This window comes from Silurus aristotelis (genome assembly GCF_946808225.1).
Source record: "Silurus aristotelis genome assembly, chromosome: 13".
Taxonomy (NCBI): Eukaryota; Metazoa; Chordata; class Actinopteri; order Siluriformes; family Siluridae; genus Silurus; species Silurus aristotelis.
The window spans coordinates 5473633-5501304 of record NC_139586.1 but is presented as its reverse complement, the minus strand read 5'-3'; the positions used below and the strand labels follow the sequence as shown (position 1 = coordinate 5501304).

Here is a 27672-nt window from a genome sequence, read left to right as displayed (position 1 = left end):
TTGTATTTGTGGGTGTGGGTGTGGGTGTGTGTAAGGTATAGAGACTGGCTTGTGTTATCAGTTGAATGCTGCTTTGAAGTCAGCTGGAGAGGTCAGGGTTTGTCCTGCTTTGTGTTTTCCGGGTTGGGGGTGTGACACTGTGGTATACAAACTTTCAATGAAAGTGTAAGTGTGGTGCTCATCCTTTGATTGAAATGCAGATGCCAAGGGTTAAAAACGAATGCCTGGGACATAAAATCTGATGACCTGTGCCAGACGCTACAGTATGTAATATGTATGCCGCTACTTTTTTTCCCACGTAAACAACGAAGCGGCTAATATATATATATTTTTGCTGTCTTCTTTTAAAGTGAATCGATCTATTGCTATAAGCTAACCTATTAGCAGTTAGAGTTTTGCTTGCAATAAAAGCAGAAATTTTTTTTGGTTGCCCTGTTTCATTTCCTGCATTCCTGCAATTTATGTGTATGGATTTTTAGATAAAAATAAAAATAATAAAAAAAATTATGTCATAAGTCTTCATCATTTTAAATTTATTTGATGCTTATTTAAACATTCATTCTTTTGTATTATCGCTTTTGTACGTCGCAGTTATATCATTATCTAAAGATAATGGACATTAGCAATTTATTTTTAAGAAAATCGCCTTCTTAAAATATAATAGTGAGGTTTTCTCCTACAACAGCCACTGTGGTATGGACATTGAAGTTCTGTCTCTTTTATTAGTTCCTTTGTTAATTTGCTCTGAAAGGCTAATGTTAGTTTCAGAAAAGCTGTTTTAATCAAGATTTTCATCTTATTTTTTTATGTTAATTGTTATTAGTATTCCTCAGTATTGCTTAGTCTCTTGATTAGCACCAATAACCTTGACACTGCAAGCAAAAGTTTTTTTTTTTTCTATTTAACCAAAAGCAAACAAATCTAAAACACAACACAAATGGTGTTAGTTGTGTTAATGTCTAGGATAGAACATTTAAGTGTATATGGGGCTGTGTAGTGGCAGCATGTTTATGCTGAACCCATCCAACGCCAAAAATGCAATAGGTACATGAGCATTAGACCTAGACTATGGGGTAGTGGAAGAAGGTGGCCTGGTCTGATGTATTTCACATAATGGTGACACCAAGGCACATATGTAGAGGCATTGTGGTTATCCAGGCAATTTCTGCTGGGCAACTTTGTGATCTGGCATTCATATGGGTTTTACTTTGATGCACTGCTTACCTATTGCATCCTGAGTATACCCTTTTAATGGCAATAGTAGATACCACAGCATAGGACCTCCACAATCATTGGCAGGAGGTTTCTATATTATAGCTGATCATGCATTTAGGTTTTAATTCCATATATTTCAGGATTCAATTAATGTATATAATCACTGAGCACCTAAAACTCTATAAAAAGTATCTTACACGTTCACATTTTTTTCCACATAATAATTTTGTGTTTTACAGATGTATGTTAATAATTAACTAAAGTGTACATAATGTAAGTTATCTTAATAAAATTCAGTCAAAGGTCTGAAGCCTTGCTGTTGTAATTGAAATGCATGTTACTTTTGCTTTTGCCACTTCTGCATTTGTGTTGCCATGTAATTTTGTTTATTATTATGTCATTTGTTAATGCTCTCATATCCAATTGTATAAAACTATTTTAATTTCCATTATTAGTGTGTTTAAAGACCCTTTTGTGTCTGTTGTCTCCTCTTGAAATAATATGTTCAGTTTTCTGTGTTTACTGAGCCATTTGTTTCATAGCTGTTTTTTTTATATTGTTTTGGTTTCTAGATTCATATTCTTTTCTTGCTTCCTGCTTTGTGATTTGTTTATAGCTCTACTTGTGCCTTAATTACGCTCTTCATTTTGGTTTGGACTTTGTTGCATTTGCATCCTTTTTCTATTTGTACTACATGTTGGTATAATCACTATAAGTGATTATATAAGTGAAGTGGTAAGAAGTGAAGTGGTAAGAAACACACCTTAATTTGGTCAAAGGTGAAGGAGAATTGTTATTTATATGTCCTTGTTAAGATCATATCTTTCATTTGTAGCTTAGGGATGTGACACTGAATATTACTCCAAACATAATTTTTCAGTTTCTTTTAAATACTTGCTGACTAATAATTAATTTGAGCTTTAAACATTTTCTTAAAGAAAACATGAGTTTGCAATTATAAAGAAAATGACTGGAATATGTTATTTATTATTCAGAAAGTTATGACACTTTTCAGGAGAGAAAAGTATTATTTTTCAGGCCACTGTACATTAATATGTAAAAAGTTCAATTAAATCACTGTTTAATTTATAACTCGATAGTAGCACACTGACCACTAGCTCTTAACTCTGCCACTAAGGTAAAAAACTGATAAGTAACATATTCATTGTGTGGGTTGAAAGGGTAAAGGGGTGGACAGATAGTGAGTCATAAACTGGTTGTATTTAAGAGTCAGATTTACCAAGCTAATGTTGCAGTGCTACATTTCTATAAACAACTCGATGACTTGTTAAGCGAAGCCTCAATACAGGTTGGTCAGTTCTTTGACTTTTTCAAACATGCAAATTTCTACTGCATTTTTTGCACCTTTCAACAACTAAATAAATCATAAGTTCTAGATCATAAATTAAGGTTTTTTATATATTTCAATCAGGTACTTGCTGACTTCTTGTTTGATACTTGACTTGTTTTAAAAACTAAAAGCCAAAGTTTCATGTTATTATGTGTAGAAGAAGAGGCCGCAAGAAAAGCTATGCAACTTGTATATGGGCATTGTTAAAATTGGGTGCTTTCTGTACATCATTTTGAATGTTTTTGTTTTGCACTTTCTGTCTACTTTGTGCTTTTAAGATTTGTCCTGTGGCTTTTCCGAGAACAGTTAGCGAAAATGTTTAAATTAACATTCATGTATGTCAGGTCCAGCAGTCATGTGACCCATTATATTGATTACTGTATCTCTAACAATTGCCTTTGACCTTTGAGATTAAGGGTGTGGAGTAGTTAATCATGTGCTAGACTGTTCTGGAATCCACGCCATTAAATATCATTAATCCATAATCACACATCTGAATTAAATGTAAAAATTGTCTCCCCTACAGAAAAGTTAAAATGGCATTGGTGTCGGAATTTTTGGGCCATCTCACACTTGGATTTGGAGGGGTGAGTATGGAAAAACTATATATTCAATTGTTAATATATAAATGTGTCAATCTAATTAAAATGTTCACATCTCAGGGGAAAGAACCTCGATTCCCAACAGTGCTACCAGCTGTAAATTTTGATCCAGAGAAGGATGCAAGCTGGATTGATACAGCCATCAAAACTAAAGGTAAGAGAACTGATTTGTTAATCCATTGGTTGTTTCAGTACATTCTTGTTTTCTCCTGTCTTTAGGTCTTCTTCTTCTTTTTTTTCTTCTTTCGGGTTCTCCCATTAGGATTTGCCACAGCGGATCATCTGTCTTCATACCCCCTGTCCTCTACATCTGCCTCTTTCAACCCAACTACCTGCATGTCTTCCCTCACCACATCCATAAACCTCTCCTCCTGGTCTTGCTCTTTTCCTCCTTTCTGGTGGCTCCATCCTCAGCATTCTCCTACCGATATACTTCATGTCCCTACTCCTCACATGTCCAAACCATCTCAATCGCGCCTCCCTCACCTTGTCTCCAAAACGTCCTACATGCGCTGTCCCTCTAATAAACTGATTTCCATTACTGTCCTCCCTCGTCACTCCCAACGAAAACCTCAACATCTTCAGCTCTACTACCTCCATCTCCACCTCTATAACTTTATTGTGTGACTGATCAATTTTATTTCCCTGTTGTTACTGCAGGTCTGCACATCTTTATTCTTAAAGATCGGTACCAGCACACTCCTTCTCCATTCCTCAGGCATCCTCTCACCTTCCAAATCTTGTTAAACTATCTTGATAAAAACTCCACTGCCATCTCTCCTAAACATCTCCATGCTTCTACCTCATCTGGTCCTACCGACTATCCACTCTTCATCTTCCTAATCGCTGCTCTCACTTCCTCCTTATTAATCCTATCCACTTCCTGCTTCACCACCTCCACGTCATTCACCCTTCCAGCTTCATGGTCATCACCCTATCAGGAACTCTCTTCACCTCCACTACATTCTTTCTAAACTCTTCTTTCAGAATCACCCCTACACCATTTCTCTTTCCATCCACACCATGAAAAAACAGTTTAAACCCACCTCCAATGTTCCTGGCCTTACTCCCATTCCACTTGGTCTCCTGAACACACAACATATCTACCTTTCTCCTCTCCATCATATCAGCTACCTCTCTTCCTTTACCAATCATAGTACCAACATTTAAAGTACCAACCCTAACCTCCACTCTCCTACACTTCTTTTCCTGCTGTCTCTGTACACATTTTCCTCCTCTTCCTCTCCTTCTTTGGCCAACAGTAGCCCAATTTCCACTGGTACCCTGTTGGCTAACAATACCTGTGGCGGCAGTTGGTAACCCCGGGCCTCGACTGATCCGGTATGAATTTCTGATTCAAGAGCCGCATATTTGATTTGGCACATGTTTTATGCTGGATGACCTTACTAACGCAACCCTCCCTATTTATCCGAGCTTCAGACTGGCACTAAGATTGCACTGGCTTGTGCAACCCTAATGGCTGTGTTTCTGCCTTTAATTCTTATATACTTTAATTTAATTAATACCTACATATAACACATAATGTTTTTATACATTTGTCTTAGCAAATTCTCTCTTCCTCTATTCCAGGTGTGGATGAAGACTTAATCATTGATATCCTAACGAAACGCACCTACAATCAGAGGAGGGAGATTGCTTTTGAGTATGAAAGGAAAACAAAAAAGGTATAATTTAATATAAAACTATTATGAATATTCACTTACATAGCAAATACATAGGCAAATAATATTATTTACAGTATATACACAAGTTGTGTATTTCTGAGACTAAGCAGCACAGCTTTAATTCAATTTTGCCTGTCCAATGTCTAAGTTTGCAAAAGTGCTGAACATAATAAAAATCACTTCAACATATCTACACCAATCAGCCATAACATTAAAAATGTTAAAATGTTATATTAAATTGCACCTGACAGTGGAAGTGATGCGTTTGGAAGCCGGAAAAATCATCAAGAATAGGGCCAAATTGTGTTGGCTAGATAACTGCATTAGAGCAACAAAAAATAAATAAATAAATAAATAAATCAAATATCAAAAGTAGTAAAAAAAAAAAAAAATGCAATAGATGAATTGGCAACATTGTCATGAGCAAATTATCTTTATTTTACCTATTTATTTTCTTTATTTGCTGAAGGGAGCTTTCCAACACCTGTTCACTTCTCCTGAACTTATATTCACTTTATGCTGGTGAATTGGTTGGGCAGGTGATCTGAAGTAAATTGAGGCTGGAATTCAAGCATGCACTAAAAATGTTTGCTGGGTGATTGAGTACATTTTAAACAGTATTCGATTTCTTTGTTCAATCAGGCTACCGTAATTTCCGGACTATAAAGCGCACCCTTATATAAGGCGCACCCACTGAATTTTACAAATATTTTTATTTTTGCATAAATAAGCTGCACCTGTCTATAAGCCGCAGTGTCTACACTGAAACTAATGAACTTAACACAGGCTTTAACGAAAGACACTAAATGCAATATGTTGCGCTTCTATTAGGAGCAAAGCGGTATTTTGGGAAAAGCATGTGACTGCGTTCTTCCGCTATTACTGCGTGTGTGTGTGCGTGTGAGACTGTGCATTGTGTCCTTTTTATTTTCTGATGCTCATTTCTAAGTTTCTTTGACTAACCCAAAACGCTGTTGGCAAGAAAAAAAAAAAAAAAAACGAGTTTTGGAAACCTGTCTGTGCTTATATGATTTGTGTTGCAACTGGAGTTTTAGTGAGCTATCCGTTCACCCAGACTCAACGCGCTACAAAGGCTTGTATCTAAACAGTAGCTGACCAAGTAAGTCATTGTTCACTGTCTTCCTCCTTCCTTTCACAACTACAGTGGTACCTTGACCTACGAGTGCATTAATGTACGAGTTTTCCGAGGTACGATCGCTCGACTTTTTTGCTTTGTTACGTGAGCAAAAAATTAAGGTACGAGCTCGAGACGCCGCTGCTAGATGGCGAAGCGAAGCCAGAAAGCGAAGATTGTGACGAAAATTAAGATAAGCAAAGAAGAAAAAGTAAAAATTTTAAAGTTTAGGGATACGTAGTTTACAGGAGTGATAGTAAAAAACGAGTTTTCCGTCCGCCTCCGCTTATCGCCTCTACCCCCCCTCCACACACACACACACACACACACACACACACCCCACCGGCGTTTTCGTTCTCCAAGGAAAATACACTGAATAAAACCTTATTATATCTTTACATACTCTTTCTATTATGTTTTTATACAAGATTTGTTATTTAGAAATGTATTTTCCAATTTAATAACATGAAACATAAAAACGGGGTGTCATTTTGAGGGTTGGAACGGATTAATGCCATTTTAAGTATTTTCAATATGGAAAACTGATTTGATGTGCGAGCAAATTGAGATACGAACTCGTCTACGAAACGAATTAAACTCGTAGGTCAAGGTACCACTGTATTTCTGGGGAGTTAATCTTTTGTCATCGTCGTGCTGGAATGGTGAGGTGTGTGCGTGAGGTGAGGTGCGTTTTTTTTCGTTTCCGTTCGGAAATTTCATTGGTCTAATGTTAAGTTGCTCAGTATTTTGGCTTGAAGTTTGTGAATCCGGGAAAAACCCAGGAAAAATCCATAAATAAGCCGCTTTGTTGTTTAAGACGCGGGGTTCAAAACGTGGGAGAAAAGTAGTGGCTTATAGTCCGAAAAATACGGTATTCTGTGACTGTGAAGCTAGACTCAGGGAAAGGATCAGCTATAATACTCTATCCGTGTGCTAATTGGTTTTTTCAAGGTTCTTGCCATGGCTTATAGGTTGCACTCTCCACGAATGCAACTTTTCATAATCTAACTAAAAGAGACAGGTGCCTGGTACTCTCAGTGCATGCTATTATTTGTGCTGCACTCTTTGTACATAAGGGTCTGTCAAAATTTTTATCAGAAAAAAATATGTCTGTTGTATATAATTTATTAAAAGTATTCATTCAGTTTAAATGTTTTATATTGTTGTAGGAAATGATTGCTGCCCTGAAAGGAGCACTCTCAGGCTCTCTAGAAAATGTTATTCTTGGTTTGATGAAGAACACAGCACAGTTTGATGCCTATGAGCTTAGAGCTTCGATGAAGGTGAGTTTCATCCCCCAAATACAATGTCTGCCAGTGCTGTAATTTCATGCACTTAATGGCATCGGTAGAGTCAAATAACAGTCAAACCCACTGTAAAAATGCAACTAATGCATGGACATGGACAAAGCCTCTCTCACATAGAGAATTTTTTTAAATATCACATCAACTGCTTTGAGTTCATTTGTAATATAAAAAAAAACATTTTATAGTCAAGTCAAGTTTATTTGTATAGCGCTTTTCACAACAGACATTATAGCATATGAATGAATAAAAAAGCAAAAGTAGGAGTTCATTTCGCACGTATAAAAATAAATAAAAAATTGAAAATTGAAAAAGACATTTGAAAATATATTGCACCAAATAAAAAATGTATTTAAAGGTATCCATATTGCACATTACATTTTTCTGTCCATATGCATACAGAACTTTTTTACTATTACTGAGGAAAATTTAAATAATGACCCAAGACCCCACAAGCAACTGTTTAAATATCTAAATACAGAATTCAAGAATATAATCCATAAACAGATAGTTAGACAAGTTATTTATTTATTTTATCATTTCATTAAAATGTTTTTTTTTTTTTAATTGATTGTTAATTCTCAATATCAGTGCTTTACACTCCAGCTCAGTCGATGGATGAAAATGCAACAAAATCTGGTTTGATAACCACCTTATACATTAATTAAGAATAAGTCAAATAAAATGTTAAGTATCAATTTTCCTCTTAGTATTAATGTATATCTTGTACAGAAAAAAATACTATTTATTTCAGTTTCTATTTATGTCTCAAATATTCTAGAAATTACACCTATTAGCCATAAGTCACATTGAAATGATGTCAGCTCCATTCTTTGATTAATTGGCTAGCTGTCAGTCTAGAACTAGTAGCCCAATTATGACATTATATTTACATAAAACTATAACTGCAAAATTGGAAAATTTGTGCGATATACATTTGATGGAAAATAAACCCCATGCAAAAGCATTGCAACTGCCCAATTCCACCATCAGGGCAATAATTAAGCAGTTTTAGTCAACTGGACATTTTATAAATTAAACTTGAAAAGAAATATCAATAGCTGAATAATTGATGTTTGTTACATCATGGCATCAGAATGTCTCCAAAACTACAATTCAACAGCACCTACATCAACACGTTGTTAGAAGTTTTTTTTTTGTTTTTTTGTTTTTTAAACTTCTAAAAAAAAATTCAAGCATCTTGAGTTTGCCAAATTCTTCTGGAACATTTAAATGGGATCAGATTTTGTGGCCCAATGCAATCAAAATAGAGCTTTTCCGAAATAAACACTAGAGGGGGTTTGGCACATAGGGAACAAGAACCAGGGGAAAAATCTAAAAATGGCTCTGCACAAATGCCTGGACAACGTATCAGTCTTTTTATAAATAAAACCATTGAACAGAAAAAAAAAAAAAAAAATATATATATATATATATATATATATATATATATATATATATATATATACATATATATATATATATATATACATATATATATATATATATATATATATATATATATATATATATATATATATATATATATATATATATATATATATTTATATATATATATATATATATATATATATATATATATATACAGTGAGGAAAATAAGTATTTGAACACCCTGCTATTATGCAAATTCTCCCACTTAGAAATCATGGAGGGGTCTGAAATTGTCATCGTAGGTGCATGTCCACTGTGAGAGACATAATCTAAAAAAAAAAAAATCCAGAAATGACAATGTATGATTTTTTAACTATTTATTTGTATGATACAGCTGCAAATAAATATTTGAACACCTGAGAAAGTCAATGTTAATATTTGGTACAGTAGCCTTTGTTTGCAATTACAGAGGTCAAACGTTTCCTGTAGTTTTTCACCAGGTTTGCACACACTGCAGGAGGGTGTTTTTGCCCACTCCTCCACACAGATCTTCTCTAGATCAGTCAGGTTTCTGGCCTGTCGCTGAGAAACACGGAGTTTGAGCTCCCTCCAAAGATTCTCTATTCTTTAGGTATCGTTAGCCAACAGGAAATTGGGCCGAAGGAGGAGAAGGAGAGGAGGAAGACGTCTACAGAGACGGCAGGGAAAGGAGAAGTGTAGGAGAGTGGAGGTTCGGGTTGGTACTTTAAATGTTGGTACTATGACGGGTAAAGGGAGAGAGGTAGCTGATATGATGGAGAGGAGAAAGGTAGATATGCTGTGTGTTCAGGAGACCAAGTGGAAAGGGAGTAAGGCCAGGAACATTGGAGGTGGATTTAAACTGTTTTATCATGGTGTGGATGGAAAGAGAAATGGTGTAGGGGTGATTCTGAAGGAAGAGTACAGTAAGAGTGTAGTGGAGGTGAAGAGAGTGTAAGAAAAAATGAGGACAACGAAGATCGTAATGAAGAAGTTTATAACAGCGTAGCAGTGACAAAATACACGAAGCACTTTGGGTTCATCGAAGTCAGAAAGAACCCAGAGCAAACTCTGCCCAGATATTTTATATTGTTCTTCCCTTTGAAGTATAGACCGGAGTTATCCTTTAAATGTAAATTAGATATAGGACATGCATGTGGGGACAAAAGGCTGGGGGATACCACTCTCAGGGCAGAGGTCAGCAGGTGGTAATCACCGGTATTCACACCTTTACTGGCACCGGCCCCCCAGCAGGTCAGGATGCATGGTCTCAGATACCTTTTGGTTAGAGATAGTTCTTGATGGCTTGCTGCCTCTCCCAGACTGATTCAATTAAGTCTATGATTAGGATTGATACAACTGAAATTCTACATCAAACTACATAACTACTTTTTATCCATTTTAAGCCGTTTTGAGGATGAGCTGAATTTGATATAGCGTGGGGTGGAATCTGGATTGAGGCAGTCTGTAATTCTTACAAGAGTTTCTGATAGGGTGATGATCGTGAAGGTGGAAGTTGAAGGGATGATGATAAATGTCATTAGTGCCTATGCTCCACAAGTTGGCTGTGAGATGGAGGAGAAGGAAAGATTCTGAAGTGAATTAGATGAAGTGGTAGATGGTGTACCTAGGAAAGAACGATTGGTGATTGGGGCAGACTTTAATGGGCATGTAGGTGAAGGGAACAGAGGTGATGAGGAGGTGATGGGTAGGTATGGCTTTAAGGAGAGGAATGTGGAAGGGCAAATGGTGGTAGATTATGCTAAAAGGATGGAAATGGCGGTGGTGAACACTTATTTTAAGAAGAAGGAGGATCATAGGGTGACGTATAAGAGTGGAGGAAGGTGCACACAGGTGGACTATGTGCTATGCAGGAGATGCAACCTGAAGGAGATTGGAGACTGTAAGGTGTTGGCAGGGGACAGTGTAGCTAGACAGCATCGGATGGTGGTCTGTAGGATGGTTTTGGAGGTGAAGAAGAAGAGGAGGAGAGTGAGGAGTGAAAGAAGAATAAGATGGTGGAAACTTAAGGAGGAAGAGTGTAGTGTGAGGTTAAGGGAAGAGGTCAGACAGAGGCTCGGTGGTGGTGAAGAGGTCTTGGATGATTGGGCAACTACTGCAGGAGTGATGAGGGAGGCAGCTAGAAAAGTACTTGGTGTAACATCTGGAAATAGAAAGCAAGACAAGGAGACATTGTGGTGGAATGAGGAAGTGCAGGAGAGCATAAGGAGAAAGAGGTTGGCAAAACAGAAGTGGGATAGACAGAGTATTGAGAAAAGTGGGCAGGAGTACAAGGAGATGTGACAGCAGGTAAAGAGGGATGTGGCGAAAGCCAAGGAAAAGGCATATGAGGATCTGTATGAGAGGTTGGACACTAAGGAAGGAGAAAAGGATTTATACCGATTGGCCAGGCAGAGGGACCGAGCTGGGAAGGATGTGCTGCAAGTTAGAGCAGTAAAGGATGGAGAGGGAAATGTGTTGACTAGTGAGGAGAGTGTGTTGAGAAGGTGGAGGGAGTATTTTGAGCAGCTGATGAATGAGGAAAATCAGAGAGAGAGAACGTTGGATGATGTGGAGTTGGTGAAGCAGGATGTAGATAGGATTAGTAAGGAGGAAGTGAGAGCAGCGATTAAGAGGATGAAGACTGGAAAGTCGGTTGGACCAGATGACATACCGGTAGAAGCGTGGAGATGTTTAGGTGAGATGGTAGTGGAGTTTTTGACCAGGTTGTTTAACAGGATTTTTTTAAGGTGAGAAGATGCCTGAGGAATGGAGAAGAAGTGTGCTGGTACCGATCTTTAAGCATAAAGGAGATGTGCAGTCTTGCAGTAACTACAGGGGAATTAAGTTGATCAGTCACACCATGAAGTTATGGGAAAGAGTAGTGGAAGCCAGGCTGAGAGAAGAGGTGACCATCTGTGAGCAACAGTATGGTTTCATGCCGAGGAAGATGCCTTATTTGCTTTGAAGATGTTGATGGAGAAGTATAGGGAAGAACAGAAGAAATTGCATTGTGTATTTGTGGATTTAGAGAAAGCGTACGACAGGGTGCCAAGAGAGGAGTTGTGGTATTGTATGAGGAAGTCAGGTATGTCAGAGAAGTATGTGAGGGTGGTGCAGGACATGTATGAGGACAGTGTGACGGCAGTGAAGTGTGCAGTAGGTACGACCGAGTGGTTCAGGGTAAAGGTTGGACTGCATCGAAGATCGGCCCTGAGCCCTTTCCTGTTTGCAGTGGTGACGGACAAGGTCAGACAGGAGTCTCCCTGGACTATGATGTTTGCGGATGATATTGTGATTTGTGGTGAGAGTAGGGAGCAGGTTGAGAAGAACCTGGAGAGGTGGAGATATGCGCTGGAGAGAAGGGGAATGAGAGTCAGTAGGAGTAAGACAGAGTACATGTGTGTGAATGAGAGGGAGGGCAGTGGAGTGATGCCGTTGCAGGGAGAAGAGCTGGAAAAGGTGGAGGAGTTTAGGTACCTGGGGTCAACAGTGCAAAGTAATGGAGAGTGTGTTAGAGAAGTGAAGAAAAGAGTGCAGGCAGGGTGGAGTGGGTGGAAAAGAGTGACGGGAGTGATTTGTGATAGTAGGGTATCTGCAAGAATGAAATGGAAAGTTTATAGGACTGTGGTGAGACCTGCGATGTTGTATGGATTAGAGACAGTGGCATTGAGTAAAAGACAGGAGGTGGAGCTGGAGGTAGCAGAGCTGAAGATGTTAAGGTTTTCGTTGGGAGTGACGAGGATGGACAAGATTAGAAATGAGTTTATTAGAGGGACAGCGCATGTAGGATGTTTTGGTGACAAGGTGAGGGAGGCGAGATTGAGATGGTTTGGACATGTGCAAAGGAGGGACATGAATTATATTGGTAGAAGAATGCTGAGGATGGAGCCACCAGGTACTAGAAAAAGAGGAAGGCCAAGGAGGAGGTTCATGGATGTGGTGAGGGAAGACATGCAGGTAGTTGGTGTGAAAGAGGCAGATGTAGAGGACAGGGTGGTATGGAGACGGACGATCCGCTGTGGCGACCCCTAATGGGAGCAGCCAAAAGAAGAAGATGAAGAAGAAGATATATATATATATATATATATATATATATATATATATATATATATATATATATATATATATATATATATATATATACAGTGAGGAAAATAAGTATTTGAACACCCTGCTATTTTGCAAGTTCTCCAAATTAGAAATTATGGACATGCACCTACGATGACAATTTCAGACCCCTCCATGATTTCTAAGTGGGAGAACTTGCAAAATAGCAGGGTGTTCAAATAATTATTTTCCTCACTATATATATATATATATATATATATATATATATATATATATATATATATATATATATATATATATATATATATATATATATATATATATACATACAGTGAGGAAAATAAGTATTTGAACACCCTGCTATTTTGCAAGTTCTCCCACTTAGAAATCATGGAGGGGTCTGAAATTGTCATCGTAGGTGCATGTCCACTGTGAGAGACATAATCTAAAAAAAAAAAAAAACAGAAATCACAATATATGATTTTTTAACTATTTATTTGTATGATACAGCTGCAAATAAGTATTTGAACACCTGAAAAAGTCAATGTTAATATTTGGTACAGTAGCCTTTGTTTGCAGTTACAGAGGTCAAACGTTTCCTGTAGTTTTTCACCAGGTTTGCACACACTGCAGGGGGGATTTTGGCCCACTCCTCCACACAGATCTTCTCTAGATCAGTCAGGTTTCTGGACTGTCGCTGAGAAACACGGAGTTTGAGCTCCCTCCAAAGATTCTCTATTGGGTTTAGGTCTGGAGACTGGCTAGGCCATGCCAGAACCTTGATATGCTTCTTACAGAGCCACTCTTTGGTTATCCTGGCTGTGTGCTTCGGGTCATTGTCATGTTGGAAGACCCAACCTTGACCCATCTTCAATGCTCTAACTGCGGGAAGGAGGTTATTCCCCAAAATCTCGCAATACATGGCCCCGGTCATCCTCTCCTTAATACAGTGCAGTCGCCCTGTCCCATGTACAGAAAAACACCCCCAAAGCATGATGCTACCACCCCCATGCTTCACAGTAGGGATGGTGTTCTTGGGATGGTACTCATCATTCTTCTTCCTCCAAACACGTTTAGTGGAATTATGACCCAAAAGTTCTATTTTGGTCTCATCTGACCACATGACTTTCTCCCATGACTCCTCTGGATCATCCAAATGGTCATTGGCAAACTTTAGACATGCCTGGACATGTGCTGGTTTAAGCAGGGGAACCTTCCGTGCAATGCATGATTTCAAACCATGACGTCTTAGTGTATTACCAACAGTAACCTTGGAAACGGTGGTCCCAGCTCTTTTCAGGTGATTGACCAGCTCCTCCCGTGTAGTTCTGGGCTGATTTCTCACCTTCCTTAGGATCATTGAGACCCCACGAGGTGAGATCTTGCATGGAGCCCCAGTCCGAGGGAGATTGACAGTCATGTTTAGCTTCTTCCATTGTCTAATGATTGCTCCAACAGTGGACCTTTTTTCACCAAGCTGCTTGGCAATTTCCCCGTAGCCCTTTCCAGCCTTGTGGAGGTGTACAATTTTGTCTCTAGTGTCTTTGGACAGCTCTTTGGTCTTGGCCATGTTAGTAGTTGGATTCTTACTGATTGTATGGGGTGGACAGGTGTCTTTATGCAGCTAACGACCTCAAACAGGTGCATCTAATTTAGGATAATAAATGTAGTGGAGGTGGACATTTTAAAGGCAGACTAACAGGTCTTTGAGGGTCAGAATTCTAGCTGATAGACAGGTGTTCAAATACTTATTTGACGCTTTATCATACAAATAAATAGTTTAAAAATCATATATTGTGATTTCTAGATTTTTTTTCTGAGATTATGTCTCTCCCAGTGGACATGCACCTACCATGACAATTTCAGACCCCTCTATGATTTCTAAGTGGGAGAACTTGCAAAATAGCAGGGTGTTCAAATACTTATTTTCCTCACTGTATATATATATATATATATATATATATATATATATATATATATATATATATATATATATATATATATATAATATATATATATATATATATATATATAAAAATCTTTTTTTTTTTTTTTTTGTTCAATGGTTTTTATTTATAAAAAGAGTAATACGTTGTCCAGGCATTTGTGCAGTGCCATTTTTAGATTTTTTCCCATGGGGCTCAGTGACTGGTTCTTGTTCCCCATGTGCCACCCTATTAAAAAAAAAAAAAAAAAAAAAAAAAAAAAAAATATATATATATATATATATATATATATATATATATATATATATATATATATATATATATATATATATATATATACCTATAATTATAATTGTACTACTTACAATGAAAAAAAGATGTGGTCTGCAGTCTGCGAAATTGTGCTTCTCATGTCTGAGCTGTGAAATTGACAGCACTCTAATCCAGTGGCATTAAGCAGTGTGAAATTGACAGCACTTGTGGAGAGATTTACTTTGCCAACATGCTGACTGACTGCAATTTTAAAAAAGCTTGCTTCTTCCTATCTACATCTGAAAGTTTCTTCATTTTGGTTAAGTTAAAGTTGTTATTATCAAGCATTTGTGAAGATAATGTCTAGTGAGATGATTGAGTAAACTAAATTGCTTTGTATTACACTACTTGAAAGTTAAATTAGTGTTGGCATGAAGCTTTGCTAAACTAAGTTAACTAAACAAATCTAAACAATATTTGTTAAATCTGAATATTTATTTACAGTTATAATTTATTAATTATATTGAGATTAAACAATTTGAGCCTCAGCCACCCTGTAAATGTGTCCACTTGGAGATGGGCTTTGAGTTCCGACACACTCTAATCCAATGTCATCGTAAATATACAGGATATAATTTGCAGTGAACGAGACAGTGAGTAGGTGTGTTCTACTTAAAGACTCGCTATGCTGCCGATTTACATTATTTACATATCGTATTATAATCATCATGATTTACATAGCGTATTACATCAGCATGTGATGTAATACGCTATGTAAATCATGATGATTTACATAGCGTATTACATCAGCATGTGAGATGTACCCGAATTACTCCCGCACCGCAGATGTTGAGGGGGGCACAAGCTGGGCAGGCATATTTTGTTGCGGGTCGGTGCCACTACATGCCACCCCTGTAGACACGCATCTGTTTGGCACAAAGAAAGCCATATTAAAGAAATCGCACATCTATGGATGAATATGATGGTGACTCTTTAATGTTTTCAGCTGCTTTTCTGCCAGAGGATCTAGACCTTTTGTTAGGACACATGGCATCATGGCCATGAATCATGATGATATGAAATACCAACAAATATTAAATGAACACCTGACTGCCTTTGCTACAAAGTTATAATTTGTTATGGATGGACCTTCCAGCAGGACAATGATTCATAACATACATAAAAATTAGCATAAAAATAGTTTGCACACTGACTCAGGACTATAGTTTGCTTCTGATCACCATCACTGCACTCCGCAACATCGTTTATCTTCAATAAATGGACATTCGGTGTAACCCAGACGAGGATGGGTTCCCTCTTGAGTCTGGTTCCTCTCAAGGTTTCTTCCTTATGCCATCTCTGCAAATTGTTCCTTGCCACAGTCGCCACCGGCTCACTCATTAGGGACAAACTTACACTTACAAAGAAGTATGTAACAATGTTCATCGTTTAAAGCTCTATAAATATAAAAATATAAAAATAAATTGAATTTAATTTAATTCAATTTCTATGGGTCTTTATTCAGGCCTCACCGACCGGGATAAGAACAACACTTTCTGTACATCTGAATGCTGTTTATTGACTTTAGTTCTGCATTTAATACCACAATCTCCACTAAACTGACCACCAAGCTTATTTATCTGGGTATCTGCACCTACACAAAAATAGATTCTCAGCTTGGGCAGTCACATATCCTCTAACCTTATTCTGAACTCAACAGCCCATGCACATTTTTTGCTGCCATAGCCTTTATATTACATGCTGTACATATAGTTGCATATTTATTTGCACTTGTTTTTATTTAATTGATACTATTTGCACTTTTGTTAGATACTAAACTGCATTTCGGTGCTGTGTACCTGTACTATGTACTATGCTATGTGCTATCTCATCACCATTAGTGATTTTGTCAACAAAAGTTTTCACAGTCTTCTTTGCTCAAATTATTAGCATAGGTGGCAATATTACTAGGGGAACTGCATATTGCAACATCTTGTGACATACTTTACCATAATAACAATATATTTTTGTGCTAATGCTCAGCCATTGGTATACTGATCTTTATATTTTTGTAGGGTCTAGGCACTGATGAGGAGTGTTTGATTGAGATGGTCTGTTCTCGTAGCAGTGAAGAGCTGGTGGAGATTAAAAAAGTTTACAAGGAATGTAAGTAAAACTCATTATCGCTTTTTTGGCAATATAGGGACAGTGAAACACTAAATGTTAAATGAATCTCCTTGAACTAGCACAAACTTCTGTAAATACAGCATACTTCTACATGCAAATCGAAGCACACATAAGGCCCTCAAATAGCAAAGCTTATATTTTAAGCCCTATCGTGGCTTATGAACAAACAGATATTTACAGCATTTGGCAGATACCCTTATCCAGAGCGACATACAACTGAGCAGTGGAGGGTTTAGGGCCTTGTTTAAGGGCTCAGCAGGGGCAGCTTGTTGGTGCTGGGATTTGAACTTGTGATCTCAAATGACAAAAACGCTCTGGACCCTGTGTTGTCTATTCGACATGGGGCCCACATGGAATTAGTGTGGGTTTTCCCCACAAGAGACCCACACATTTCTACAGTATGCCTACATGGGCAAGTTTGCTAGGGCAAGCAAATCACATACAAAGGGTGATTTTAGAACAGATTACATTGTTTTTATGAACTATGTTTAGAATTTCACAGCCTGGCTTGTAAGCTTAAATCATTAACTGAAATCATTAAAACATTTTAATAAATTTTTAAACTATATAGCCAACATAAATTAGAATTATGTATGAGGGTTAAAAATTAAAGGTAATAATTTTGTCTATAAATTATAACATTTTTGCCTGGTCATAGTGTTCAAGAAAGACTTGGAGAAAGATGTGGCTGGAGATACTTCTGGTGATTTTTGCAGGTTGCTACTGTCTTTGGTTGAGGTAAAATAAATTAAAAACTACATTTATTTTACAGTGAGGAAAATAAGTATTTGAACACCCTGCTAATTTGCAAGTTCTCCCACTTAGAAATCATGGAGGGGTCTGAAATTGTCATCGTAGGTGCATGTCCACTGTGAGAGACATAATCTAAAAAAAAAAAAAATCTAGAAATCACAATGTATGATTTTTTAACTATTTATTTGTATGATACAGCTGCAAATAAGTATTTGAACACCTAAGAAAGTCAATGTTAATATTTGGTACAGGAGCCTTTGTTTGCAATTACAGAGGTCAAACGTTTCCTGTAGTTTTTCACCAGGTTTGCACACACTGCAGGAGGGATTTTGGCCCACTCCTCCACACAGATCTTCTCTAGATCAGTCAGGTTTCTGGCCTGTTGCTGAGAAACACGGATTTTGAGCTCTCTCCAAAGATTCTCTATTGGGTTTAGGTCTGGAGACTGGCTAGGCCACGCCAGAACCTTGATATGCTTCTTACAGAGCCACTCCTTGGTTATCCTGGCTGTGTGCTTCGGGTCATTGTCATGTTGGAAGACCCAGCCTCGACCCATCTTCAATGCTCTAACTGAGGGAAGGAGGTTGTTCCCCAAAATCTCGCAATACATGGCCCCAGTCATCCTCTCCTTAAAACAGTGCAGTCACCCTGTACCATGTGCAGAAAAACACCCCCAAAGCATGATGCTACCACCCCCATGCTTTACAGTAGGGATGGTGTTCTTGGGGTGGTACTCATCATTCTTCTTCCTCCAAACACGTTTAGTGGAATTATGACCCAAAAGTTCTATTTTAGTCTCATCTGACCACATGACTTTCTCCCATGACTCCTCTGGATCATCCAAATGGTCATTGGCAAACTTAAGACGTGCCTGGACATGTGCTGGTTTAAGCAGGGGAACCCTCTGTGCCATGCATGATTTCGAACCATGACGTCTTAGTGTATTACCAACAGTAACCTTGGAAACGGTGGTCCCAGCTCTTTTCAGGTGATTGACCAGCTCCTCCCGTGTAGTTCTGGGCTGATTTCTTACCTTCCTTAGGATCATTGAGACCCCACGAGGTGAGATCTTGCATTGAGCCCCAGTCCGAGGGAGATTGACAGTCATGTTTAGCTTCTTCTATTTTCTAATGATTGCTCCAACAGTGGACCTTTTTTCATCAAGCTGCTTGGCAATTTCCCCGTAGCCCTTTCCAGCCTTGTGGAGGTGTACAATTTTGTCTCTAGTGTCTTTGGACAGCTCTTTGGTCTTGGCCATGTTAGTAGTTGGATTCTTATTCTGATTGTATGGGGTGGACAGGTGTCTTTATGCAGCTAACGACCTCAAACAGGTGCATCTAATTTAGGATAATAAATGTAGTGGAGGTGGACATTTTAAAGGCAGACTAACAGGTCTTTGAGGGTCAGAATTCTAGCAAAATAGCAGGGTGTTCAAATACTTATTTTCCTCACTGTATATATATATATATATATATATATATATATATATATATATATATATATATATATATATATATATATATATATATATATATATATTAGGGGTGGCACGGTTCACAAAACCCACAGTTCGGTTCGTATCACGGTTTTAGGGTCACGGTTTTCGGTTCTGTATGGTTCTTGTTGTTATTTATTTTTTTTTAATCCTCAACACTCCAGAAATGTCCTTCAGCATTTGATATATAGCTTATTAGCTTAATTATCCACAATTTAGGATACAGTATTACTATTTTTGTAATGTAATCATGGACTAACTGAATTTGACCTAACTTTAAGCACATTATTGGGACCATCTCTGAGTAAAAGCTAGGTGAGATTTTGATACAGCAAGAAAAAAGACATTGATGATGACATGCTTTTCGTTTATTTGGCAAAAAAATAAAAAAGTTTCGGCGAGAGGGAATATCAAACCGCGGCTCGAGTACATTCATTAGCTGACGAAATCCTTCACACTCAATCACGCTGCACAGTTGCATATCTTTTGCTATTAAAATCCCCAATGCTTTAGTTATGGCTATTGCCCTGTCCGACTTCTCACTGAGAGGTTGCTTAAATGCTGCGGACAGTAGAAGTTGTTTCCTAACCGGCCCTCTCCTGTTTGTGCTTATCGACACATTGGCGTGATGTCTTCTCAAATGAACTGTCATATTAGAAGTGTTGCCATTAGCATTTTGAATGCATTTTGCACAATGCTTGCACACAGTCACAGTTCTATCTACTGTTTTATTTCTGTTGTCATCATAAGTAACATAAAATCCAAAATGTTCCCACACACCGCCTTTGAACGACGCGGGCTCATCTGCCAACTCCGGACAGCCTTCATTATCTCCTCCACTTGCCATTCCTGCAGCACTCCTTACTCAACTTTTACTGTCTATATGTATGTTCGGACGAAACTGTCTGAGGCGAATATATATATATATATCTATAATACACACTTCATATATATATGTGTGTGTGTGTGTGTGTGTGTGTGTGTGTATGTGTTTGAACACCATATTTTAAAGACTAAAAGAGATGAACCCAGCAACATAGTGGACTATGAAAGGATTGACAGTGATGCCAGGGTAAGTGTTTTTAGGATAAAGCATGTCTGCAATAAGATACAAAGAAACATTCTGTGAGTAGCATAGGTGTAATAACATTTGAATTATTGTAGGCCCTCTATGAAGCAGGGGTAAAGAGGAAGGGAACAGATGTGGCCACATGGATAGCAATTTTCTCTGAAAGGAGTGTGCCACACCTCCAGAAAGGTAAAAACAAACAAATTGGAGCACTATTCTATGCTATACTGACTTTGATAAAAAAAATGTGATCTCTGTCTCTTAGTGTTTGAGAGGTATAACAGCTACAGCCCATATGACATAAAAGAGAGCATTCAAAAGGAGGTAAAAGGAGATCTGGAAAAATCCTTTCTTACGCTGGGTAACTAATGATTTTTGCACTTCCTGAACATTCACTAACTTGCAGAATTTTAAGGTATTAAAGACATTAAGCAGATTTTTTTTCTTTTCATTGGAGTATTTGCTTTATGAGTATTGGAGTATTTGCTTCATGAGTATTTGCTTTCATTGGAGTATTTTGCTTCATGACTTTAACCGACTCGCAAGCTGCATCTTGAGTGATGTACACTGTTGTGAGATGCCTTGGTAAAAGACTTCACAGGCCAGGGTAAAGAATTATATAAGAATAATGTCTCTCTCTCTCTCTCTCTCTCTCTCTCTCTCTCTCTCTCTCTCTCTCTCTCTCTCTCTCTCTCTCTCTCTCTTGTAGTGGAGTGCTTTGAAAATAAACAGCTTTACTTTGCAAATAAACTCAATGAAGCTATGAAGGTAAGCGTCTTTAATTAGAATGGGATAGTTGTGACATTTTAAATGCTCAATGTTGCATGTGTGATCAAATCTATTTGATTATATATACTGTGTGTATCTAGAGTAAAGGCATCAAGGAGAAGGTTGTGACTCGGATAATGGTTTCACGTTGTGAAGTGGACCTCATGAAAATCCGCATGGAGTTCAAGACACTGTTTGGAAAATCAATCCACCAAGTGATTTCAGTAAGTATATTTAGTATTTAATCTTTCTGGTGGTATAGTAGGTAGGATTCGGCGCTTTCACCGCTGTGGCCCGGGTTCGATTCCCGGTCAGGGAACCGAACCCAGCCATTAGGGTTGCAATAGGCAGTGCACTCTTAGTGCCGGTCCCAAGGGAGGGTTGCGTTAGGAAGGGCATCCAGCGTAAAAACGTGCCAAATTGAACATGCGGATCACAAATACGGATGATTCGCTGTGGCGACCTGTAATGGGAGAAGCCGAAAGAAAGTTTTGTTTAGTATTAAATCTTTCTCACAAAGGCAAAAACAACACTGAATCCTTTTTCACATTTCTTTTTTTTTTTCCTCAGGAACATACAAAGGGTGACTACCAGAGAACACTGCTAAACCTGTGTGGAGGAGATGATTAGTAAGAAATGTAGTGATGTCATGCTTGCAGTTATCTACAAAGAATAGTGAGAACAGTTAACATATATAGAGCTTTGATCAGCTCTTTTTGTATTTTGTATATTTTGTACTACCGCACAACATCGTATATCTGCTATAAAAGACATTCGGTGCAACCCAGATGAGGATGGGTTTCCTCTTGAGTCTGGTTCCTCTCAAGGTTTCTTCCTAATGCCATCTCGGGGAGTTTTTCTTGCCACAGTCGCCACCGGCTTGTTCATCAGGGACAAACTTACTTATAAAGAACATATTCACTTTTAATCACCACATTTTCTGTGTAAATCTGCTTTGAGACAATGTTCATTGTTAAAAGCGCTATACAAATAAAAATGAATTGAATTGAATTATTTTTTATTTATATTCTGAATATGAATTGTAAGTAATAGCCTTATTTGCATAATAACATAAATATTTCATGCTGTTTCTCAGTCCTGTTTTACTGTTAAGTTTGTATGAGGAAAGGCATTTGGAAGATTACTATTATTCAAATTAAAGTGGGGTGTTTAAATTGTGCTGCTTATAATAATTGCTCTATACTGTTCTGCAATACAATGACTTTCAGCAGGAGTAAGTGCACATGGCATGCTATGCAATGCAAAAAAAAACTGTAGTTTCACAAAAAACCTATTACTTTTTATTCTGACATTTATATACAGAATATGCTGAAAATTGATCAACAACTTTCTAAACTCACAGCTTTTAGGTAACTAAAAGCTAAATATTTTAAATATAATATTAACATTCATTTATAATAAGTCTAATCTAAGTCTCATCTAATGGCTACACTGTTCATTAATGCAGTAAACCAATAAGGATGTAGATTTAGTTTAAAAGCTTTAGGTTCATATCAGAAGACCACATTGGGTAAAACACCTGTCAGCCAAGAACAAGAATCTAAGACATCATAGCTTTATGTTGTCTATGTAGCACCAGGGTCCTGGAGGAACGTTGTTTCATTTTACTGTGTACTGCGTCAGCTATAAATGGTTTAAATGTCAATAAAAGCTTCTTGACTTGACTCTTGACATTATGTCCACATTGGCAATCAAGAAGTTTGAGAAGAATACCGGTGACATTGCCTGTCTTCTAATTAATTCATTTTTTTTGTCATAGCAGGGTTATGGCAGGCTGATCATGGCCAACTCGCCCAAGTTGATCTATAGCCTAAATTAATTTTGACAATCTTCTACTGAACTTTGAAAATTGTAAAACTGGGTTGAGCCCTGGAGATTTGCTGTCCTGTAGGGAATAATACTATATGGCCAAAAGTATGCAGACATCTGAACACTGAACATGCCATTCCAAATTTCTTGACATTAATACTGATTTATTAACCCTTTCCGCAATAAAGAAAAAAGATCATAATAGATAATAGATCAAACTAACACACTAACTAAAGAAATTACAAAAAAATAAATAATACATCTAATATGGCAAACATAAATTTTTCAACTTCAATTTATGGACTGTGAAATGCTTAGTCAGGAATCTGGAATTCTTCTCTGAGAGTGAAGATACTAGCCTTGTCCAGAGCGTGTCCGAATTCAGTATAAGAGAGAGTGGGACAAAACTTAATTATCGGGAGCGGGAGAAAATAACCTATTTTGCAGAAACGAGACAGAACCTTGCGGGAGCAGGACGGAAAAATCCATCCCGTGGAGGTCTCTACATCTTTATCATAGTTATATACACCAGCCTCGTCTAATTGGCGATGTCGCAGTTAAAGTCTTTACGCCAACATAACGTAGCTTCCAAAAATAAGTCGTCAGTCAATGCTATTCATTTTTAGACTTCCAGAATCTATTATGATTTTTCTTGTAAATGTGTGAATTTCAGACCTAGCTACTTTTTATCTTCTTTATTTTCCTTTACTGTTCTCAATATTATGTGATCATGTTAAATTGTGGATATGCATTTTTATGTTTGTATGTTGAAATTTGCTGTTAATCTTGTTTGAATAAACAAATAATAATAAAAGCTCTTAAAAGTCAGTCACCTCAGCTTCGCATATCCCTGTTACTGCAGCAATTTGTCCATGCGACTTTCCGTACTAGGCGTTTAGTACTTGAGGAAGTGAATGGTTAGTGTGAAACGTTAGTTAGCTGAGCTAAATACAAACACTAACGGTTCTATCTACGGAGAAGTCAAATTTGCTTCCTGTATAAAACACGCAATGGCATATCAGCTCTACCGAAACACGACACTCGGAAACAGTTTACAAGAGAGTCTTGATGAACTTATACAGGTAAAAATAACGAGCATTCTCCCTTCTAACACTGCTAGCTGTATATCTATATGCAGGATGTTGTGGTAGTCATTTAGAGTCATTGTTTAATAGATTGACCTACCTAATTGATTTTGTATATGTCCATTTTCTATGTTGAACAGCAGTCAAAGCGAAATATTTGTTATTCGATTATCGCATAAAGCAAAGACGGCAAAACCTCGCCTTTCCATTTCTTTCAGTCCTAGCAGTTTGCTAGTCAAGTTTAAGATTCAAAGCGGCGTTTAAAACCCACCTCATCTGGTTTCTGAACGACCTAACGCCGCCGTTTGAATCTAAACTGATATGTTTTCAAAATCGGATTGAAGTATGGGCATGCGAGTAAATAATATAATAAGGTACGTTCGTAATAAACACATTAACAAAAAGCCCGATTTCAGAGAGACAACTCAATCTGGTACTATTGTACTATTAAGCATAATGAGAAAGTTGTCTCATCAGTATTTATACAAGAATGTACTAGTCATATACTGCTCTTTTATTAATATTTTAGTAGTTTCTTTTCGGAACGTAGGCAGTGTTTCCTGTTTTAGGCTAATGAAAATGTGATTCAGTCAAACTAGTGACAGTGTTTTTCCCTTCTGGTATCATGGCAAATTGATTATTTGTCAATGTCTACTAGGAAGGTAGTTTTAATCAAAAATGTGTACAGAATAATGTGCTTATGTGTTATAAGTGTGGCACAAATCATTTATTTTATTTTGTTATTCAGACTCAACAGATTACCCCACAGCTAGCCCTTCAAGTACTGTTACAGTTTGATAAAGCCATCAACACTGCACTGGCTAACCGAGTTCGCAACAGAGTCAACTTTAAAGTCAGTATTGTCTTGGTAACCTTATTCAACATTATTATTAGACCTGTTCTACCACACATTGCTAACCTATAAAGATATGGGAGATATGAAGATTGTATATTTTTTGTATGATCTGCAGTGGGTTCTTTCTGTTTAATTTTTAGGGATCGCTGAACACGTACAGATTTTGCGACAATGTATGGACATTTGTTTTGAACGATGTGGAGTTTCGTGAGGTCACTGACCTGGTCAAGGTGGATAAAGTGAAAATAGTAGCCTGTGATGGAAAAAGTAAGACTTTCATTTATACACATTAATTCATCATTTAGTCCGTGGTTTTGTTAGTTATGTAGAATTAATGATCATACAAATAGGTGGATACAGCTTGTAGATACATGCTGCCATCTGACACATTTACATTGTATTCCAGCTGCTATTTTTTTTAATAACCATACATATTTTAATATTGTTATTTATGTAAATAATAGGTAGAATTATGTAAATATAGAAATATTTATACAAGCAATTGTTCCTCCTTGTGGTTTATTAATACTATTTTTCTGACTGTGTAGGGCTATTATTGTTTATAGCACCTACTGAGAACAAGACTATAACCACTGGAACACTTTTGTTTTATTTGCCTTGCTGTTTTTGCAGACACTGGCTCTAATACAGCAGAGTGAAATGGAGGGAAAAGGCATATCATCAAAGAGAATGAGAACCACAACGACAGGAAGAAGAGTTTAAAAAAAAAAAAAAAAAAAAAAGCAGAGGACTGTACACATACTATTTATTACAAATGACAGCGCTCCAACTTTCATATAACAACCAGTTCCACACAAGGCCTTGGACATTTTATATATATATATATATATATAGAGAGAGAGAGAGAGAGAGAGAGAGAGAGAAAGAAAGAAAGAAAACATATTTCTCTTTCTGTTTGTTATAATTTTGCTTTGGTTATGTAATAAATTGTTTTAAAATATGTGTTGTACTTTATATTTATATTAAATTAAGCATTTAGGTAGGTTTAAAACAATGTATCTGTGGAGCTTGGAAGCAGACAAATGTGTTTGTGTGATTTATTATAATTTTTTTTCTTTCCAAAATCACATTACATTACAATTCAGACAATGTTTTATTTGTGAAGCTACTAATAGTAAGCTTATAAGCTTATAGATTCTATATAAATCAGGCATCAGTTCCAGGAAATGTAGACAATACCAGAGTGACAAACAGGATACAAACATTAATGAGGTAAGTTTTTATGTTGTCCTAAACTCCCAAACAGTTAACACTTCGCTTTTATGTGCACAATAGTTACACCGTTAAACATTATTGTACAAATCTTAGAACTGGTTATTCTAGATTTTATTTGTCTAATTTTAAATCTTTGATTTATTTTGTATTAGTTTTTATTGTATTTTTGTTTTCACAAATGTCATGTTTTTCAGGGCAGGGAAACTTTGCAAGAGATGTATTACATATACAACAGAATTTCTTTTAATTAAATGTAATATTTTATATAATGTTATTCTTATCTAAATACATCTTAGTTCCCCAGTATGATTTCTATACATGCTTTGCACCCAGTTATTTATAGAAATGTTGATAGCAAAGCAGATGGTTAAAAAAGCAGTTAAATATACTCTGCATGGCCAAAAAAAGTAGTCACATTTTGCTGAACAGTCTTTTGAGTATGTTTTTACAGCATGCATTCGCCATGGCATAATTTTAAAAAGGTTATTCTATGTCAAACATTTATTTCCAGCCAGATTTGATTAAATCCCTTGCCAAGACCTTAGATTAAATTAGATTCAACTTTATTGTCATTGTGCAAGGTACATGTACAGAGCCAATGAAATGCAGTTAGCATCTAACCAGAAGTGCATAGATGGCTTATTTACAAGTGGCAGTGTAATAAATAAGGGTATGAGGTTATACAGAATCTTGATTGATGATGAGAGAGTTGAAGTTGGAGACTGCATAAAATCTACTCTAGCATTTCTACCTTTCAAAGATTCTCAATGGTGTTAAGGAATCTGGAAGTAAAAATCCAAAAAGTCGATCGATGGTGAAATTGCTCATTTAGTATATTCAGAAAGTCCTGGCCCATCTTTTGGGCAAATCATTGCTGAACCCAAACCTTAACCTTAACCTTGCTTCAGTTTAAGAACCCAGATTAATTCTGATAAATTGATATCTAAAATGTCTTAAATATCTAAAAACTTGATATCTAAAATGTTTCTGTAAAATATTCCTCAGGATATTCCTCATGTTTAACAATTGAATTCATATTTCATGATGAAGAATGTGGTGACAGCAGAAATATAATTTTAGAAAATAACACCTACAGTACAACAGAAACACTTACAGTATATGTTTCTTCCTCTTACACTGACCAACACATACATGTACATACTAGGGCCTGGTCTGCATAGACTTTTTTATAATTAACATACATTTATAAACAATTAAGATGAGGGTACATCCTGGCTTAAATTATGCTCTGTCCCTTCCATTTGGTACCCTGGTCATGCTTTAAAACCATTCAGGGGTATAAAGGAATGTACAAACCCGATTCCAAAAAAGTTGGAACACTGTACAAATTGTGAATAAAAACAGAATGCAATTATGTGGAAGTTTTAAATATCAATATTTTATTCAGAATACAACAAAGA

The 27672-nt window shown here is 37.0% G+C and overlaps 2 protein-coding genes across 2 annotated transcripts; both read left to right on the top strand.

Moving 5' to 3' along the window:
- The first annotated feature begins 2216 nt into the window (after positions 1 to 2216).
- Positions 2217 to 22422, top strand: LOC310735440 (annexin A2-B-like). Its single transcript, XM_083558204.1, has 13 exons — positions 2217 to 2524; positions 3093 to 3153; positions 3229 to 3322; positions 4759 to 4853; positions 7158 to 7271; positions 17048 to 17138; positions 17818 to 17897; positions 20420 to 20479; positions 20572 to 20665; positions 20742 to 20837; positions 21186 to 21244; positions 21346 to 21468; positions 21815 to 22422. The coding sequence occupies exons 2-13, from the start codon at positions 3103 to 3105 to the stop codon at positions 21872 to 21874; spliced, it is 1017 nt and encodes a 338-aa protein (XP_083414330.1). The 5' UTR covers positions 2217 to 2524; positions 3093 to 3102; the 3' UTR covers positions 21875 to 22422.
- A 1536-nt stretch (positions 22423 to 23958) lies between these two features.
- LOC310735454 (transcription initiation factor IIA subunit 2) lies at positions 23959 to 25976 on the top strand. Its single transcript, XM_083558227.1, has 4 exons — positions 23959 to 24156; positions 24908 to 25012; positions 25156 to 25282; positions 25649 to 25976. Exons 1-4 carry the CDS (start codon positions 24085 to 24087, stop codon positions 25672 to 25674), a joined length of 330 nt encoding a protein of 109 aa, XP_083414353.1. The 5' UTR covers positions 23959 to 24084; the 3' UTR covers positions 25675 to 25976.
- Positions 25977 to 27672: the final 1696 nt, after the last annotated feature.